At 45.6% G+C, this 19,170-nt stretch overlaps 1 protein-coding gene across 2 annotated transcripts in view; it reads right to left on the reverse strand.

Annotated features, from left to right (window-relative positions):
- Window positions 1-19,170, reverse strand: part of ANKRD55 (ankyrin repeat domain 55) — a 1,206,736-nt gene that overhangs the window by 823,887 nt on the left and 363,679 nt on the right. For both annotated transcript variants that reach the window (XM_069627296.1, XM_069627295.1), the window contains exon 2: window positions 667-789. In XM_069627296.1, coding sequence (XP_069483397.1) covers window positions 667-789 — 123 coding nt within the window. The remainder of the gene's footprint in view (window positions 1-666; window positions 790-19,170) is intronic.

Genomic DNA, 19,170 nt, shown 5'->3' on the forward strand with positions numbered 1-19,170 from the left:
AAGTATTTCTGTACACCATTGTGGCTGGAAAACATTTGACTACGCTTTAGCAATGATACGTGCAAACACCTGAATCATTGACACAATTAACACTAATGGTGACAATGAAAAATGACAAACACAACATAATGCAGCACATAAATGGAAAATACATCAATGTAGCAAGCAGCATGGAAACAAAACAAGCCCTCAAACTTAAACAGTTCTGCAAGCTGCTACAGAATGACTGACACCATAACTGTCCATTATGATGCACTGATTCTGCATCATGGTGCAGCTGGTTTACAGCGGAGTCAAACTAATATGAATAATAAGAGCTCTGCCAGCAACCTGAAGCTCTATCTAGAAAGACCTAAGAGAATCCACACGATGGTAGTCGTAACAGCAGCAGTGTTCCTGAACACAGTGCAGAAGGCTCGCCGTATTCTGGAATGGAAATGATATACAGAATGCATTGTAATTATCTGTGCTAAGAATGAAAGGGGCTGCGAGTGCTATTTTTGATAGGCCCACTGCGCCGGAATGTGATGTTATAGAAATCAAATGGTTGACAAGGTGATGCATTAAATCACTTAAGAAGATGGAGGAATGATCAGATGCCGCTCCTTGCCTGCACAGTGCATTTAATGATCACATTCCACATGCCTGGATACATCATAACATTACCTTCGCTGTCACAGTACTCTAATATTGAGGGGTCTTCACGAATCACTGCTGTCAGCGTGTTGACATCCCCGTTAGCCGCCGCTTGGTAAACAACAGTCAAGTCAATTTCTTCTACAGTGTCACCTTGAGAGAAAAGTACACATTAGATTTGAATCGCCGAAGTCAGGCACATTTTATTTTATTTGATTCATTTTATTCTATTGGAGTCTTGTAGAGCGCACAAATAGAGCAACTTGCTTCAAAAGCGCCTATGGAAACGGAAGGTGAGGTGGAGAAGGAAGATAAGAGTGAGGGCAGGCCGAGATGTCAAATGGTTGTGTACTCAGCATAGTACTCAGCATAGTCACAACTTCATAGGTAACGAAGCAGAAATGAAAACGTAACACTCCATTTATCTAGAGGTGTAGGGATAAGTGCAAAGCAACATTTAAAGATGGCAAAAAGGGCTCTCTTTAGAACCGAGTATTCGGCAGTGTAAAAGTAACTAGAAGGGGAGGAACTGGGACACATGGCACGTCCCAAGAGGACTAGTCGACTACCTAGACTGGACCAGCAGCAGAAGCGGAATCATGCAGGTCCCACGTGGTTCTGCATATACATGCCTTAGGGGTCCTGACTGGCTATAGTAATTCCAAGAAAGCAAAAGTAACTTACCAAGTCGCACGCAAAGCACAAATGAACACGTGCATGTTTAGGGTGCCTTTAAATCGGTGGTAGTCAGTTTCCAGCTGCAATATTTTGGTGATTTTGTTCCAGTTTTTAGATGTGTTGAAAGCAAATGTCCACCCCCGCCCCCTAGCTGCCACATTTAGTTGGAACCAGTAAATTCTCATCCAATGATCGAAGGTTCCTTTAGGGTCAGTGCAGAGTGGGACAACCCAGCAGGTACCGGGGGTCCGCTGTAGCAAGGCCGCTGTGGGTCAAGCAATCATTGCCACTTTATACTGCCACGTTACGTGCTTACCAAATCTGAAGATGGCCACCAGGGGTGGAGCTTAGGGAGAGGACTGTCATTGGTTGGGGCAGTATGAGCCAGATGACAGTAATTGGTTTAGAGAAGAAATACAGTTTAAAAGGGAAAGTGAACCTGTTTTTTCTTTTACAGAGGGAATATTCATGAGCATGTGAATCCATGACAGACCCCATGCTGGAGATCTGCAATTACAATACTCTTAGATAGGTTCGAATTTCTAGCCGGTTCCAGCTTTTTTTGTCATTTTCAAATATAAGCAGCTTTTTCTGAGAATATGTCATTGGAAGTGAGCTTTCACCGCCACATGCACTATTTCAGTGGTAACAAGCATAGAATCATCAAATAGAAAGGCCAGGTTTTTCACTAGTTTTGTTATGGGACCAGGGACCTAAGGAGTTAGGCCAGTGAAATGGGAGGGAGGCAGGAGAGGGTGGGTGGAAGTTTAGAATTTCAGTTTTGCTGGTATTTTCACAAAGATTATTTTTGGACATCGAGTCCTGTACATGAGGACAAGCAGTGAAATTACTCCAGTTGCATTTAAATAATAAATCAGGCATGCGCTGCAAATGCCTGAACTGTGAGATGGTGTCCTGAATCTGCTCCTCGAACAGTGCTCAATGAATGGGAAAATGTACCTATTCATTCTTGTTTAAACAAAAGTTGCTAGTTTTGCACTATTACAGATTATTGTATCATAACCCAGGGTGTTAGGTCAGCTGCCGGGTTATAAAGGTAAAGGAGTTCTCCCGTTGGCACTGATTTACAAACCACATTGGATAATCTGCATGTAAAAAGGTGTTTGAAGCAATGGATTCTTCCAGTTGTAGAGATCGTGAAAGTGGAGGTTTGCAAAAGACATTCTCATGTGATGTATCTTTTGAAATCACAGCAGAACACTCTGGGGTTTGTGACAGTTTCCTTTAATCCTGCCCTAACAATAAATTGACGTCAATTCAGAACTCTGCGATAACCAATGACCAGTGGTTTCAGTTGAGTTGGCCAATATAAATACAAACACTGAAATCATTTTCCATTTACTGAATGGCCTTGTGCAACTATTCACAGGTGAGTCATTTCCTGAATCACAGTAGTTTTAAAACACCTTTTTAAAGCGGGTGTACAACACTAGTGTTAATGGTGTCTACCTGTTTAAACACTGGGCATTTTCATTTTATAGGCAGGCACATCAGGTTCATGGAACAAAACTATTGTTTCCACCTGCTCCATACCAAAAATACGGGCAACAACGCAAGAATCTCATTTTTATGATGATGGTCAGGCAATAGATTATTATGGCATCCACTCCCATTTTAGCAGCGGTTAAAAGGAGGCGATTCCATAGAAATCCATTGTAAATGCCTTCTGCAATTATCGACTGTGGGAAGTATTTATGCTTCTTTGCATTACGAAGTGCAGAACATGTGTGTTAACCTGGATCCTCTAGATTTACCACACTTTTTTTTACTCTGTGATTGGGCAAATAGCCTGATCCTGTCAATAAGGGAGACCTCTCTCAGCCTGGGGTGGGTGGCCTACCAGGGTGGAAGCCAGTCCATAGGGGGAAGGTGGCAGCTGGAAGTGTCCTAGTCCCTGTCATGCACTATGTGCCAGTGTGATTGAAAATGGTACCACTCTTCATCACTCACTGCATATCTCAATTTCCAAATGCTGGCCAGTTTCTCTCTGTTTCAGGCAACTACAGATACCAACACCCCCAGGGATCGATCAAAGGGAACATAGCTCCCACAAATTTCTCCAGCAGTACCCAGTGTCAGCACACCCCAACTGGTAGCACTATACCACTCAAATGTTGTGCAACATGAAGGAACAGACCACACCAAGTGTCAGCAAGTGTGCGGAATGCTACCATCCGGTCCGTACAACAAGCACACTCACCGGTAGCAGTCATGGATTATCACAAACTGTTCGTCATTTGAGAAAGAGCAACCACTTACTGACAACTAAGCGGCTCTTTGACAAAGACTATACTTCCTCACACCTCGTCCCTCACATGAACTGGAACTTTGGTCATAGGTGGCCATCATTGGCACTATATTACAGTCCCCCATGAGAGAAAGGGTCAGGGCTATGACCCCCTTATATGTGTTCTGATGTCTAGAACACCGCCCGGAGGGGGAGTCAGGGAAAGATTGGTCTAGGAAACCGCAATGGGAGAACCAATGAAAGCAGGAAGGGAAGAATGTAAGAGACAAAGGAAACAGGAAGGTGTGGGTGGTTCGGGTGAGGTCAGAGCAGAAGAAAGAAGGATGGTGTAAAGGTGTTTATAGAGAAGGTGAGGTATTGGCTGTTGAAGGAAAGTGGTACAGTGTTGGGAGTGTGTGTGTAAGGTGTGTGCGTGAAAGTGTAGTGGTAGAATAGAGTGTGAGTGATGGGTAACTGAGGCAGTGAAAGGAGAGCGATTGAGGAGATGGCAGGGTAGTAGTGGTGTGAAGGTGGACGAAATTGTAGAGGTGGGAGCAGTATAGATTTGCAAGTGGACTTGTAGTGGCATGGAGTTGGGCAGATCTGTAGATTAGAGGTAGGAATAGTAGAAATGTGGAGGTGGAGGAGTAGTGGCTTAGAGATGGGAGGAGTAACAATGTAGAGTTTGTAGTAGTAGTTGAGAGAGGCTGAGAGAGAGTAGTAGAAAGGTGGAAGAAGAAGAGGCAGGAGAGGGGGATCGAGACTAGGAGGGAATAAGATCAAAGGGTGGAGGCGAGTAATAGGAACATCGAAGGCACAGGAGAGGAAGTGGTAGGGCGAGAAAGAGAGGGAAGTCAGTGGGTGGAGTAGGAAGGGAGGAGGGAGTGTAGAAAGGGAACGGGATAGATATAGTAAGGTCCAGGGAAAGGAGTAGAAGGGCATGGTTGACCAGGCGAGGGCCCAGATTGTTTGGAAAGCACCATCTAACCGAGGTCACTGATACATGTCACCTAGACTGATCCCGGAGGACGTCTAAATAGAGAAGGTGTTTGCCAGGCCATCACCTATAGATAGATTTAGATAGTAGTGTTTACGGATCACTAGTACCAGATTGGGGCAGAGGGAAGCCTGGGTTAGGGTGAGAATGTCCATCCCTAGTTTAGAGAGCGGGACAGCCGCTAGGCCCCTTTGCTAAATTGAAAATAAAAACCCTTGATCCTCATCTGGGATTTAGTGTTTTCATGAGGCCATCTGTAACAACTCATAGTGCAAATCACGAACATTTCATGGATGGCACCAAAGTGCACCAAGGTCCGCATGTTGGCAGTCCCTTCCGTGCAATTTCCACATCAGCGCATGGAGACTGCCCTTGGATGGTAGCAGTGCGCGGTATAAATCAACATAACATAACATCTTAGAAAATTACCCCCACATTGTCTTGTATACAATGGTGCCGTACAACAAGTAGAAATGTAGAAATGTGATATACAAGGACACACTACTATATTGGTCGTTTCACAGTATTGGACATAATTTAAATGTAATGCAGTAAACCTGTGATGTTGACCTAATTCTCGTGGAAAATATGTTCTTGAAAATAATGCTTACTGTCCGTTTGATCTGTGTTTTAATATGCCCTCAAAATAAAAATAAAAATAAGCATTCTAGGGTACCAATGTTTTTAATTACCTATTTTTCCTTTTGCTCTGTAGAATTTTGTATATGTGAACATCATCTATGATATCATGTGTGCTTCCATGAGCAGTATGGCACGGGTGAGCTGAACATGACAATGTTCCGTCAGTGAATATGCTTGTACTGTTAATGATATACTCTCGCAATATACGTTAACGTCTAGCAGTCACAGTACCAGGAGCATGGCCTCCAGAGATGGTCCAGGAACAGTGAAACTCTTTGCACTGTTGCTGGCCATGGCCGCCCAGAGGAACTGTGCTTTGTGTATGGCAATAAGCCATGTACTATGCACAGTACAGATACCAACAGTGGACATGGTGGCAGGGAATGCCCTGTGCACACTCTGCTGTGGAGAACTTGTAACCATACTCTTGCCACAGTGCACATATAACCTGCAGTGGCTACTGTTCCTGGGCTTGGACTTTGACCATGTCACTAGCACACTAAAATTGCGCAATGTGCATTATGTCTATGCCCACAAGGCACCGTTGGTATGTTCACGGGCCTGGGCTTTGGCTATGCCCGACGGACACTGTGTCCAGTGCATGGTCTTTGGTCATGTGTTTGGAGGAATATAAATAGAAGCGAGTTTCCTTGTATTGCTATTTGGGCGCAGAAACAATGAGAAATATAAGGAAGAAGGCACTGATCTTGGCCACGAGCAGCTTTTAAGAACACAAGCAGTGGTCTTTCTAAGATTCTTTAGCACACTCTGTGCAGATATGCACAAATCCCATCATGCAGATAATAGCCGAGTCTTCCCATAATGGCCTGCCATCAAAGTGAGCTGAAAGGTCCTTCCCCTGTGAGCCCCACTTGCCACAACTGCAACATCATTGACTGTGCCATGTTCTCTCATTGTTCAGCACCGTTGGCTTTTCAAAGTCCACTTTAGTTAACTTTTGCATTTACTTCATAGTGTCTCTGCCTATTTTTATGTACCCATTGTAGCCATAACACTCCTTCCCCAAAACAGCCTATTCATTTGTCTGATAGCAGAACGTTCTCAGGTTCTCTTCACGCCTTTCTGTTCCCTATGGAACACCGAGCCCTAAGCCTCAGCTGATGCTCTGGTAAATTACACTGCCTAACTTCACTAATTTTTGTATGTCTCCGATTCTGTTTGGAGTGCCCCTTGAGCCCTCTCCCGCATACAGAGCCACATGCACACAGATGTAGTCGGTTCGGGCTCCCCGGTCGCTCTGTGGCAGCCGGGAACACCCCCTTTATTTATACAGCATGCAGCGGAGTGAACGTCACTCCGTCGCATGCGTGTGCCCTTAAAGGGGCAGCACCACACTAATTAAGTCCTCTCTGTGGTGTGACATACTCACGCTTAGGTTATGAGGGATATCTGGACGGGGAGTGCAGCTGTACCAAGGTTGTTGCCGTGCCCTCTCCTTATCCGTGCATTTGTCTCTGCGGATTGGGGAGAAGGATGCAGGTTGTGGGGGGAGGAGACTTTGACTAATCATCCACCACTTGCCTGTGTGCAGGCACCGTTGACGTGTGTGCCTGCATTTTTGAAGGTACTCTGAAAACAGTTTTACTTCTCAGTGACACATTTAGGTGATCACTGAATGTCCTACACATTTAGATATCAACTTGCAAAATGCCTACTAAAACCTGAAACGGATAACGGTTCAAATAGGAAGTAGCAGCCAGCTTCTGTGTATTGTTTTTTATGCGTTAAAGAAGCTTAAAAGTGAATTTTTTCATGAACTCCAATTTTTCTCTAAGTAATGACACTATCTGTTCATTAGATCACTGAACATATACTTGACATGAAGGAATGTGTTTATTGGCACAATGTAATGAATTGAATTAGGACTATTCCATACACCTAGTGCACTAGGTATGAAATGTGGAGAAGGCACTTGCAAGCTTTTTCACATGGTTCCAAGCAGTAAGTGACTTCCGCATTTCCGTTGACTAGAAGCATTTTAAAAATAGAACTCCGCTGTGAAGCACATCCATATTCTTCCATGGCCAGAGCAGGCCATGCTTGTCAAAACGCGTTTTAAACCGCTCGCCATCAAATGGGGGAACTTGATCTGCCATGGGTCAGATTCAGAGTAGGTGAAATCCCATCATGGTCGAAATGCCTGGCCAGCCTACACAAACCAAACAAGCTACCCGTGTGCCTGCATGGAGACAGAGTTTAAAGGTAGCAATTTCACAAAGAATTAATTTTGAAATATCCGCTGCTTTTATACACATTAAATACACAATGCAAGTTTAAACCTGATTCAAGAACTCATCTCAGCCGAAGGCAAGGCCCAAATTAAAGATTTTGCAGTTAACATTTTGTGTTGCTGACCTGATTGTGTAAGTACATGGATGTTTGGTTGATTCAAGCAGTTTACGGAGTCCTGTAGTCTTTTACATGTTATTGAAATTACAATGGGAGTTATTAATGCCATATTCATTTTAATCAGTTGTATAGCTTTCTCTATCATGTCAGTGATATTAGCTGCCTCTATAACTAATGCTTGCAGTTGGTCTTTACGCAAATAAATTCACAGTCAGTTTAAGTGCATTGAAAAAACACACACAACTTTTCCTGGTTGCATATTGCGCTAAATGTATGCTATAAATCTTAAAGCGGTACCTCACGCATTTACTTGTAGAACACATGTAAAGACTGGAGGGGGGGTCTGTACTTCTGCTCTCTATATGGTACAGGAGAGGCACAGAGGACCCCAGCCAATATTCTCTATAAGGTAGTAATGGACGAGCAATCAAGGCCTAGCTTCTCAGGAGGTGATGCAGGCTGGTTCTTAAGTACAGTGTAGTCCCCAAGCCCCCACAAAGGAATGTCCACACACTGTATTAGTAAAAACACAGTCTTTATATAATTAATATTCAAGGTTATGTACACTATCACAATAACTCACTTTGTACTCAGCAGATCTATAATGGCAAATATATACAGTTCTAAAGTGGTACCAAATTTATTATCACATCTCATCAAAGTGCATCAACTATACGCTGGTTAAATGTCACCCAGATCACTTAATAAAGGCAACTAACAATAGACATAAGAGGAAAGCAGTTGGTTACAACAATTGGCAGAATACTGGCCCTACCCACTAGACAGTTCTGTGTGGAGATCCCCCCCACCTGGGCAACCTGTAAATAAGGATATCTCACAAGCCCTGTCCATATATAGTTCTAGAAGTCTTATTTCCTTCTAAAATAGTTCTACAACCCCAATGTACCTGGAATAGCAGAGTTTGTCATCGGGTCGTCAACGGATCCTTCTTGAGCGGCTCCCTTTCAGGCAGGAGCCACGGATCGTCGAGATCCCACGGGAAAAAGGGTTGAACTACGACGGTGAGGTGGGAGCTTCGTTCCTAGCAGTGCTCGTCGACGATGGAGCACTGGCGTCCTGAATGGAAGAGGCGTGCGGGGCACCTCGGTGACGATAGTTCAGGACCGCAAAGAGATTGTGAAGAACTGTGGCCCAGCAAGGGCGTCGAGGCGTCCGGCATCTCTATGTTTGTCAGGTGGCGGGAAACCCACCAGCGGATGCTCCTCGGCACGTCGGTGGCCTCGACTTTCTCCGGCAGATAAATGCCGGGACAAATCAGTCGACGGTGCAGACGAGAGCGTCCTTGGATCAAATTTTACTTAGGCAAAGGGAGCACCGCAGCGATCCCGGTCTCCGGTCGGCAGCCTGTCGTAGGTCTGTCTACCAGGGAGATGATCAGCTGGCGCATGATGGTCCCTCGTTGCTCGGGAAGAGGGCACCTTCCTCTCTGGGTCAGTCCTTGGAGACACAGCAGCTTTCAAATCGACAAAGTAGAGCAGCAACAAGATTTCTCTTCCAGCAGGGCTTCAAGATTAAGCTTCAGTTTCAACTTCAGTTTCTCTTCAGTCTCTGAACAAAAATTCTAGCAGTGAGAGGCCCCCAGATATACTAGTTGATCTCTTGTTCATTCTGCTGGGTCACACTCAGGCAACCAATCGGTCAGAAGGGCATTCATGCAGGCAGGCAGCCAATCAGGTGCATAGTGCAGTCAGGCCATTCACTTTTCACCAGACACTCACAACAAGTTATGTGTATTGGGACAAGTAGCCAGCCATTCAACACTTCACACTGCATTCATACCAGTTTCGGGCAGGGCTGTCTCAGTCATTGTGTCAAACACCAGAAACTAGACATCCACATCAAGAAGTGCATATTCGTCACACACTCCATTCATCCAGGTCCCACCCACAGGGTGTACCCAAAACATACAGTTACTGGGAAGGCTCCAGCCAGTCTGGCCTGGACTTCACAACAACACCATATATGGAACTTCCACCCAACAGCCAGTACGGGGGAAGGGACAGAGTCAGGTCTTCCCAGGACTTTGGGAAAACAAGGTAACAGGCAAAAGAAAGCAAGAGGCCACAGGGGCCATCTTGTTTCCTTTCAGGAATCAACTGATAAGGGTATCCCATGTGTCTGTACACCAAACCAAAAGAGAGAGCTGCACCGCCAGGAGTCCCACATGAACTCCTGCACGGAAAACATGACAGAACACACAATAAAAGGTAGTAAAGGACAAGGATACGGAGGCCCTGTCCCTCCGATGCATTTCCAGCATCACAACACAAACACACGCAAAGTAATTTGCAGCGGAAACCGCAGTCGGATGGTGGAGCCGGCCAGAACCGAAGGCCAGGACATAAGGCCTCACCAGAAGCTCTCTGCAGCTCTGCTGCACCCTGTAAGCCCATCGGGCTCACAGCGTTGTGCAGAATCCAGGAATACCCCCTTTGTTTACATGAAGACCTTCCCTGTGAAGAGGGCCCCCTCCTTAGCGTGCCGACCCAGCCAACAGCCAGCAAAGCACTTTCATGTGCTGACTGGCCCACCCTTGCCGGAAGCGAAGTAATCCACAGTGGAAACCACAGCCAGATGGCAGAGCCGGCCAGAACCGAAGGTTAGGACATAAGGCCTCACCAGAAGCTCTCTGCAGCTCTTGGCTGCTTGCCGCAATGGACGCAGACATCACCACAGCCTGGATTCGCCGAGCAACAGCCCACCGCAAGTAAGCCCAGTAGAAATATGCATACTAATGGCTCTGGTGTCCCTGGCTCATTGTACGTAATGCTGCACTGCCCGGCATACCCCACGCTCCAAGCCCCCACTCCATTCCTCCCAGTAATGTCCCACCCATCTACCACTCTGCCTCCCCCACACTGCCCACCTCCCGCCCAAGCACAAGACACACACAGTGAGGCGTCCCCAGTGCGCATATCGCATTACATACCCGCTTGCAGCAAGGGTCCCAACCCTATATGGCATGATAGGAATTTCCCCAAGTCCACGCTATCTATAAGGGCCCAATATGCCCTCTAAACTCAGCCTCTACCAACCACTATCCCGGCAAACCGCCAAGAAGCCAAACCGTCACACCCCCAGTTTCACCTTAAAACCCTTTCATCACTCGCCAGACCAACATCAGTGAATCAACCCGAGACACCATGCTAGCCCAGCATTTGGTCCATACGTTCCTTCAAATATGGATGTGTGCACTATAGTAATGCTATTCCATATATACAACTATAGAACTATACAAATATATCCCAACGAACCCTTGGCAAGGTCAGTGCTGCACTCTCCCAGGAAAAGGAGCCCCACACCAATCCACTTCCAACTACCCAAATCTATTAGAAAACAGCTCTCAAACATAGTGTTTAGTTAAATAATATCTAATTTTTATGACAATGTTACAACATTTTCATTCTTCATATAACATCCATTCAAAACTTTTATAAACAAACAATAAAAAAATAACTAAACTGTCGCAAAACATTTATCTGCACCCAAGGAAGGGTGCTCAGCCAATCAATGGCTACACATGCAGGCGAGAGATTCCAGTGTCCTGCCTGTGTTCCACCAGCCATCTGATCTCCTTCCATGGGTGCCGCTTTTTTTATTTAATCCCTGGCTCCTCCACCAGCCCCCCCCCCCTGTCTCTCACATGACCCCGTCACCACCCATCATCCTCCAACCTCATCCCCCACCACCACCATACTAACCTGCTGGGGCTCCCGGCACCACCACTCCTTCCCGTCAGGCTGCCAACATACAAATAGAAATGTCAGCAGCCATACGTTTTCACCGGAAATTGAGCTCACACAATATGTGTGGAGCCCGTCTCCTCTGAGAAACAAATGTAAAACTTGTTGGGTCTCCGGGACCCAACAGGGGTCCGCCCACACAACGATGTGGGCAACCTGACAAAACTATTTTCACCCCAGACAAAGCACCTGTTACGAATAGCTATCGCCCCACTTTGGGGGCGTACTGAGTTGGTAACGGCCCTGAGACCTTGCAGAGTCCCTCGCTTTGCTCGGTTCTGCGCATCCTCATGAGATTTTGGAAAAATGGTTGGCAAATGCAGTATTTTAAAAAATATGGGTCCGATTCTCAAAACTTGTTTTGGTGCAAGTGCTGAGATGCTAGGGCATCTCATCACTTACACTAAACAAAGGAGTGGGCCAATTCACAAAGGGCGTCTGAATGAGCATATCTTTGATGTACTCATTCAGAGACCTTTCTCAACCCTTTGCACATGTTCGCCTATTAGGGGGTGTTTCTGCGCATACTGAATTCACAAATGATATGTGCTTTTAAATGTGCAGAAATGAGAGCCATCCCTCTCTGCCTGTCGGGAACAGGTGCAGGGAGAGGCGCAAATCACGACTGGGTAATTTCTGACCCTGTCAAACATTTTCCTTTAAGTGTAACTGCAGCGGTTTAAACCGCAGCTATCACTCTTGCATTTCGATCCCCCGAACAGGGATGAAAATGCTTTTTTGTTTTCAGGCTCGGACACAGTCATACATTAGTGTCAGGAATGTATACGAAGATGCTGGACAGCACATCCTTGCGCTACTATCGGCCCCTCCTGAAATGCGCAGGTCACCTTTCAGAATAAAGTGACCTGCGCATTTCTGGAAGTAGCTCCTTTAATTTGCGCTACTTTTTGAGAATCTAGCCCTATATGTTCAGTAATATTGGTTTTGGTTAAAACTACTGGCTGCACAATGAAGTAACTGAACGCATTGGCCCACTTTGGTGAAAAAACTCACTCACTTTGACTAAATAATTTGGGCCACACTAGCATGTTGGCCTGGCGCTTCGAGCATTGACCTATAGGCCAGTCCCAGCCTGCTTGTTGTCAATACATGTGAGCAAAATCTCTGTTAGCTAATTAGGTTGATCCTTAATATGTTTTTGATCACTCAATGCTAGCTCCTCAGCAGTGATTGCGAGACTGCAGATGCTTTGGGCGAGGAACATGGGTAGAATTTATGGGTTTCTATTTGACATTGCATCTGCAATCCCTTTAGTCAGGTTTAGAAGAGCTAGTACCAGAGACGACAAGATAGTCATCAGTGCACTGCTAGCCCCAAGTGACGACCTTGACTGTGTGATGACATAAGGCCCTCATTTTCATACAGCTTTTTTAATTCAGCTTTTTTAACTAAACATTTGGCAACCCATTTTAGTTACATTGTGGATGCCTTCTGTGTTTTGTGTCAGTCGGATAGAGCAGTTTGTAGTATTCCTCGGCTATGTCCCAGACCTATGTCCTCTCCTATGACACATTGCAATTTGTACTGTACCAACACTTTTTGTAAAAAGGCAGGTTTACCGAAAGTGATGGTGATTACCTCACTTTCGTGTGTGTGTGCTCGTTATGCCAGCCCACGTGTGAGGGCAGGTTGGACAATACCAGAAGGTTACATTTCTGTGTATTGGAGTATCAGCATTTGTTGACCATTCTCAGTAAAGATGTTTTTTACTCACATTAGAAATGGCCTCTTATATGTACTTTCTTGTCAAAGCAGTGGGTCTCATTACGAGTGTGGCGGTCCAGGAACAAGGGAAAGCTTACCGGTCGCACCAATGGGTTACCGCCAACCGAATCTCTACAGAGGACCGCGTAGCATCTACCTAACACAAATGAGGAAGCTGTTGGTTGCAGTGCCAGTGTCGAGGAGTTGAGAAAGGTTCAGAATCTACAGGGAAGAAATCAAGGAATCTTCTGGGGCCATTATTATCTTGTCTAAGTTCCTCTTGTTATTAATAATATTGATACACATATTCTATTATAAATTAGGTATTAGGAGATCCATTCATTCTTCTTTGGGCATTTCTCCAATAAAGGTTCTCTCAAGTATTTTACATTATGAACTAACAAAGCATTGTTGCTGCTGTTATCGCCATTCTACACTGTTGCCTATGTGCCACATAATGTCCTTGGGTTTCTTGAAACATAATGCGAGGCGAGGGCCCCTGCAAGTCTATAACAGGTATTTACACTGTATGCATTTGCTGTCAAATAGTGTCAGTCGGAGGGTGGGGGAATCGACACCAGAGGCAACTGAAACCGGGGATCAGGCAGCATGCTGCATCACCTGGAAGATTGGTGGCGGTGGTGGGGGAGGAGCTTCGACGTTAAGGGATTCTGCAAGGCGGCTGTGTCTGAACTCGAGGCCGGCCTGCAGGAAAACACACCGCTTTGGCGCAACATCTCAAGGAGCAGTGGGGGATCCCACGACCGCGATGCTGCAGGCGGCAACATACTGAGACCGTGCCTGGGCCGGCAGAGGCAGAGGCAGGCATACCCATACGCCCGCGCTGTGGCAGCAGAGGGGAACACCGCAGCTGGGCCAGTTGAAGCAGCCACATCAACGCGCCCGGGCCGTGCTTGCAGTGAGTGAGTGGCCCCCTAACTGCTGTACGGCCTTTCCACAGCCCTATAACACACAGAGGGCCCCCTAACTGCACCATTACAAATTACCTGCACCGCGCCGTTGCTTACACGGAGTGAGCACTGAGTTTGTCTGGGCCAACCCTGAGCCCCATACCATCATGGCACACTTACCGCCTTAGCCGGGACCCCGCTACACGTTTGGAGTGGTGGAGAACACCCTAGTGATCTACTTACTACCTCTATACCGGGGTCCCTCTGGTTTGTGCTTTTGTTGGACTCTTGTATCTGTGAACACGAGGTTCTGAGAGGTGAGCTTGCCGGGGTCGGGCCTGCAAACCCATGACTCCTAGGCCCACTCACTGGCCCAGCCATATCATTGTGGGGCTCATGGAGCTACAAGAGAAACAAAAACAATCCCAGGCATCATCGCAGTGCCCGCGATCATCTGCCTGTGCGGGCCAGTAGCCTTATATATCACTGCTGGACCTTGAACACCCTGAGCTACAACACGACTTGACTGGGCTACCTACTTGCCTTGAGCGGCCCAGTACAACAACTAAGGCAGTACCAGGGCGCTAAATCGAGCTGGGATAATGCAGACGGATAGCGGTAACTCCCTGCTCTGTGTCCCCGGTGCCCCTCTCCGTGTGTGCTCCCCTACCCATCCGCCATGACTAGAGGCACCAGCAGTGGGAAAAAAACAGGGGCCATGGAAACATTTGCTAAAGTTGCTTCCCGTGAAAGGCCCGGATCCTCGACCAGCTCCCTTTCGGATCAGATTCAACCCATTAGATCACCACCTCTGGACCTCAAGCACATGATGGAAGCCATGGCTAAAAGCTTTGCTGCTGTCCATGAAAAACTGGAAGACATTACAGCTAATATGGCATTAATGCGTTCGCAGCTGGCTAAGGAGTCTGTGCGCATTACTGAAGCAGAGACAAGAATTGGTACGACGGAAGATACCATTCAGGGGCTTCAGAATATGGTAACATCCCTGGGGAAGGAAATGAAAATAGTAAGAATCAAGTGTTGTCAGGTGTCTTGTCCCACGTTCAAGTTATTATGCTGTAATATTTGGTGCTGTGGGCTTAGAAAATCCAAGATGGCCGAAAAGCCCACATTTGCGCCAGAATCCAGGAAAACCGCGCAGTTTTTGCGCACACCAAAATGGTCGCCTGACCCCCCACCCACCAGTGCGAGCGTGATGGGCCAGAAGCGCCATGAGTGAAACGTGGTGCCAAAGGAAAAACAGCAGTGCCTGTTAGATCAAAAAGCGCTTTAAAATCACCTTTGTTTCTCTGAATGCAAGCTCAAAAGGCCTATTTCAAACATTACAAGATATTCAAAAATCTTACTGAACACCAGCAGATGTCTGGTAGGATGAAGTCTTGTGGTCATACCAAATCTGGAAGGATGAAGAGCCTAAAATAATGTTCAGAACAAAACTGGCTGAGCTGTGGATGTCAGCAGCTTAAGTGAAATTGGACTTAAAGCCACTAAAATCGAAATGTTTAAAATAAATGAGTGATTTACTTTGGAGTGTCACATAGGTTGCAACCGTTTAAATGTCATAGTTTTGAACTTAGAATCAGCGTTCTAGCTGCATGTGTCAAAATTGTAAGTTTGATGTGAATGAAGAAAAATGGGAACAAAAGTGACATTTGGCTGAAGCCTGGCTTAAAGGGATTGAATTCTGCCCGGCAACTGCCCCCGACAGGAGTTGAAACTTGCCCAGCAACTGCATTCACAGGCCTAGCTGCATTCTGCTGCCCCCACCAAAAGGAGATCACACCTCTCTGATTGAATCAGGGGAGGAGTACCTGGGAGCAGGAAACAGAACAATGAACTTCCCTTTGCTCCAAGCAATTTCTAAATCAGGGGGTCGTAAATGGCTTCCTCTCGGAAGGAACTGGGAGGAGCACTGCCTCTGTGAGCCAGCTGAGCTTGGAGGCGGGGACAGACAGAAATCCCCCCATGTGCTTTGGAACCTAAACCACACCCATCTAGGCCAGAGCATAATTTTAAAAAGATGGTTAATTCATAGTATGAAATTGTCAAAATTATATAATTAATATCATGATGCCTGTGATTTTTCTGTGCACATTTTAAGAGGTGTTAGGGGTCTGTGGTATGTTCTGGGGGGCAGTAGCGGAAAATAGGGTATTACTCCAAATGTATGTATGTTAAAAATCTGACACTTCATCATCTGATGCCCATATTCCTTGCACACATTTGTGTACATTCTGCAAAAGTTTAGAGGTTGTGTTCTGGATGTAAAGGTCAGAATTCTTTAAGAAGTGAACACAACATTTTACAAAGACAGGGATCGGATGGTTTGGTGCTACAGAAAATATGTTAACTGGACATATAATATCAGAAAAATTGTACATAGATAAATATGCATTTAAGTCAAAAATAGATTTGTGTGCAAAGTGACAAGGGGAGTGTTTTTTCTGTATGCCATAAAAAGGATGCCGGATGACTCACAATTCAGTTCCCCAGTCAGGCAACAGAGAATCATATAGCATATCAGGATCCTCAGAGGGTTGGGCATAGAAAGTCAGCCTTCCCACCCACTTTCAAAAGACATAAAAAGAGCCACTGAGACCCAGGTAGGGACTGCTCTTTCCACTTTCTTACGAAGCACTTTGCCGGACGACTTCAAATCCAGACAATATTCAGAGACCAGAAGTTAGAAAACCAGACTCCAGAACCAGAACTTAGAATCCAGACTTCAGAACTTATAGCAGAGAGGCCTAGTCCACAAGCTGAATCCTTCAGAGGCCTCAAAATCCAGCAACCTAACCAAACTATTCAACAGCCGGGCGAGCTGTTTGATTCTGGCTAAAACCCTGTGCCAGAACCCAGAAAGCAGAGCTGTATCCAGACTGCTGTGCAGTGCCGATAGAAGACCAGACCCAGACCAGACCACTGTGCAGTGCCAGAACTTTTGCCAGAACCAGAGATCCAGGCCAGCAGAGCAGAGAGAACCGCAGCTAAACCTGTTGACCAGATCTGTGACGAGGCCCATTTCTTCCAAAATTAGGAATGAGTATCCAGCCAGAACTGTGCAAACCAATCTCTTAGTTTAAAATAATCTAATTCAAACCATTTCCACCTATTTAGAACTGCATAGAAATCCTGTGTCCATTCTGTGATTTCAAACCTGTGAAAGTGTCAATTGCCATTCTGAATCATTATTTCATTTCTGAAATCTACCTCCACAAAATCGTCCGTATCTTTTGAACCAAACGTGCTAGGAACGAGATTTAACTTTCATTTTAAAGCTAAGATCCTCAGCACAAGCCCTAGACTTTCTATTCTTTATAGTTTTTCCATAATCGTGCGCTCGACGCACTTGGAAAAAGTGCCGCGTAATGCAATTTGAATCAAATTTCTCCACCTGTCAAAATCGCTGTCTTTTGCTGGCAACTGCTGAAATCCGTTTTCAACCTGATAATCCCTCATGAATCACTGATAGTGTTGACCTGAACCAATCCTAAGTAGCTATCACCTACCCTGAATCTCCTATAGGGAATTAAAATCATTTTTAGCATATTTTCACTTCTTTGCAAATCACATTTAAAGTATTTTTGCCTGTGTTTTAAAATCATCCCTGTTGCTCTAAGCTTGCTAGGGGGGAACTGAAGTGGTATTGCATTTGATTGTATTCCTGAAAATTGTGTGCTCTCCTTCCATCTCCTTATATTGCATAGGGGGGGTGAGTGAATTGTCAAAAAAAAAAAGTGATCATATTATCTCTTGTGGAAACCATCTCAGTTATTTCTGTGCTGCATTCTTTTCCTTCATTGCATTTCCTTGAACCCATAAAAGCATTCTCAGCTACTTTATCCTCTCTATACCAACTCCTAAGTAATTAAAAAAATGGTCTAGTGTAATACTATCCATTGTTGATCACTGTCATATTCATAAGTGTGCTATCAAATATTAATTTATTTATAAGTGTGATATATATATATTTGTGTGTAATTTTTCCAATAAATCTTTTAATTTGCAAAACAAACCTACTTCTTGGCTCAGTGAGGTCAGGGGGATTCAAAGAGAGGGGCGTTATACAAGGGTTTATCATCCAGATCTATGAACTTGTCATAAAAATATATAAATGAGGGCTTCCCTTGGGCATCCCAGACTAGGCACTGGCTTAGTTGGAGTACTGAATTGAAGTCACTTAACAGTGTGACAAACTTGCATCGCGTTCCAAGAGGAACAACATTAATATTGTGGGGGTCCCAGAGGACGCTCTGTCTGGGGGCACGGAACAGGCAGTGGAAAATATTCTCAAGGATCTGCTTGAAGCACCAGTGCTCTCCCCCTTTTTTGCAGTGGAGTGAGCCCACTGGATCCTCGCACCTAAACCTAAACCTGGAGACTTTCCTCGCCCCATCATTGCGAAAATCCTGGGTTTTTAGGATAGTAACCATCTTCTGCGACTTGCCAGGGAAAGGTGTGGACCAAAGCAGCAGCAGTTAGCCCAATAGCATCTGCTTGAACAATATTGGGTCATGTTTGGTCTTTATGGCCCTGTTGGGGTGGGCCACAGGTAGAGGGTGGGGTGGAGAAGGGTTTTACACCACAGGTTGGGGGAGGGCAGTGAGGGTGGACGAGTTGGGGTTGAGATCTGCGCTAGCAACAGGTCTTTCTGAATGTTCAAGCGCCTGTTGTGCACCTTGGGTGAACAGGGGAGGAAAGCAGGAAAATGAATTTGCAGCAGAGTACAAGGCTGGAAATGTTTTCACCTATAAAGGCGGAACGTGCAATGGGAGGTCTGCTGAGCATCCAGTAACTATGATTATCTTCTGCAATGGGTCGTAAGGTGATGAGCTGGAATGTTAGAGGGTTGGAGAACTTCACAAAATCACATAAGATCATGGTTTATGTTAATAGGCATAGGGTAAATGTCCTTCTCCTACAGGAAACAGATGCGAAAATGTAGGCGTCCAGGGGCGTTGCACCAACGCGTGGGGCAAAGAGGTTTTTCACCTCATACTCAACCCAATCTAGAGGGGGGTCATGACGCTAACTCATAAATCTGTGAAATTTGTCTCAAAAAAGAATTATTTAGACCCTGGGGGATGCTACGTCATCTGCCACTGCTTCATCGATGGCATCGAATTGCTGCTAGTTAACACCTATGGCCTCAATATCGACTCTCCTGAATTCTTCAAT

Source organism: Ambystoma mexicanum, chromosome 6p, assembly GCF_040938575.1.
Source record: "Ambystoma mexicanum isolate Mex_15411 chromosome 6p, UKY_AmexF1_1, whole genome shotgun sequence".
In the NCBI taxonomy this organism is placed as follows: Eukaryota; Metazoa; Chordata; class Amphibia; order Caudata; family Ambystomatidae; genus Ambystoma; species Ambystoma mexicanum.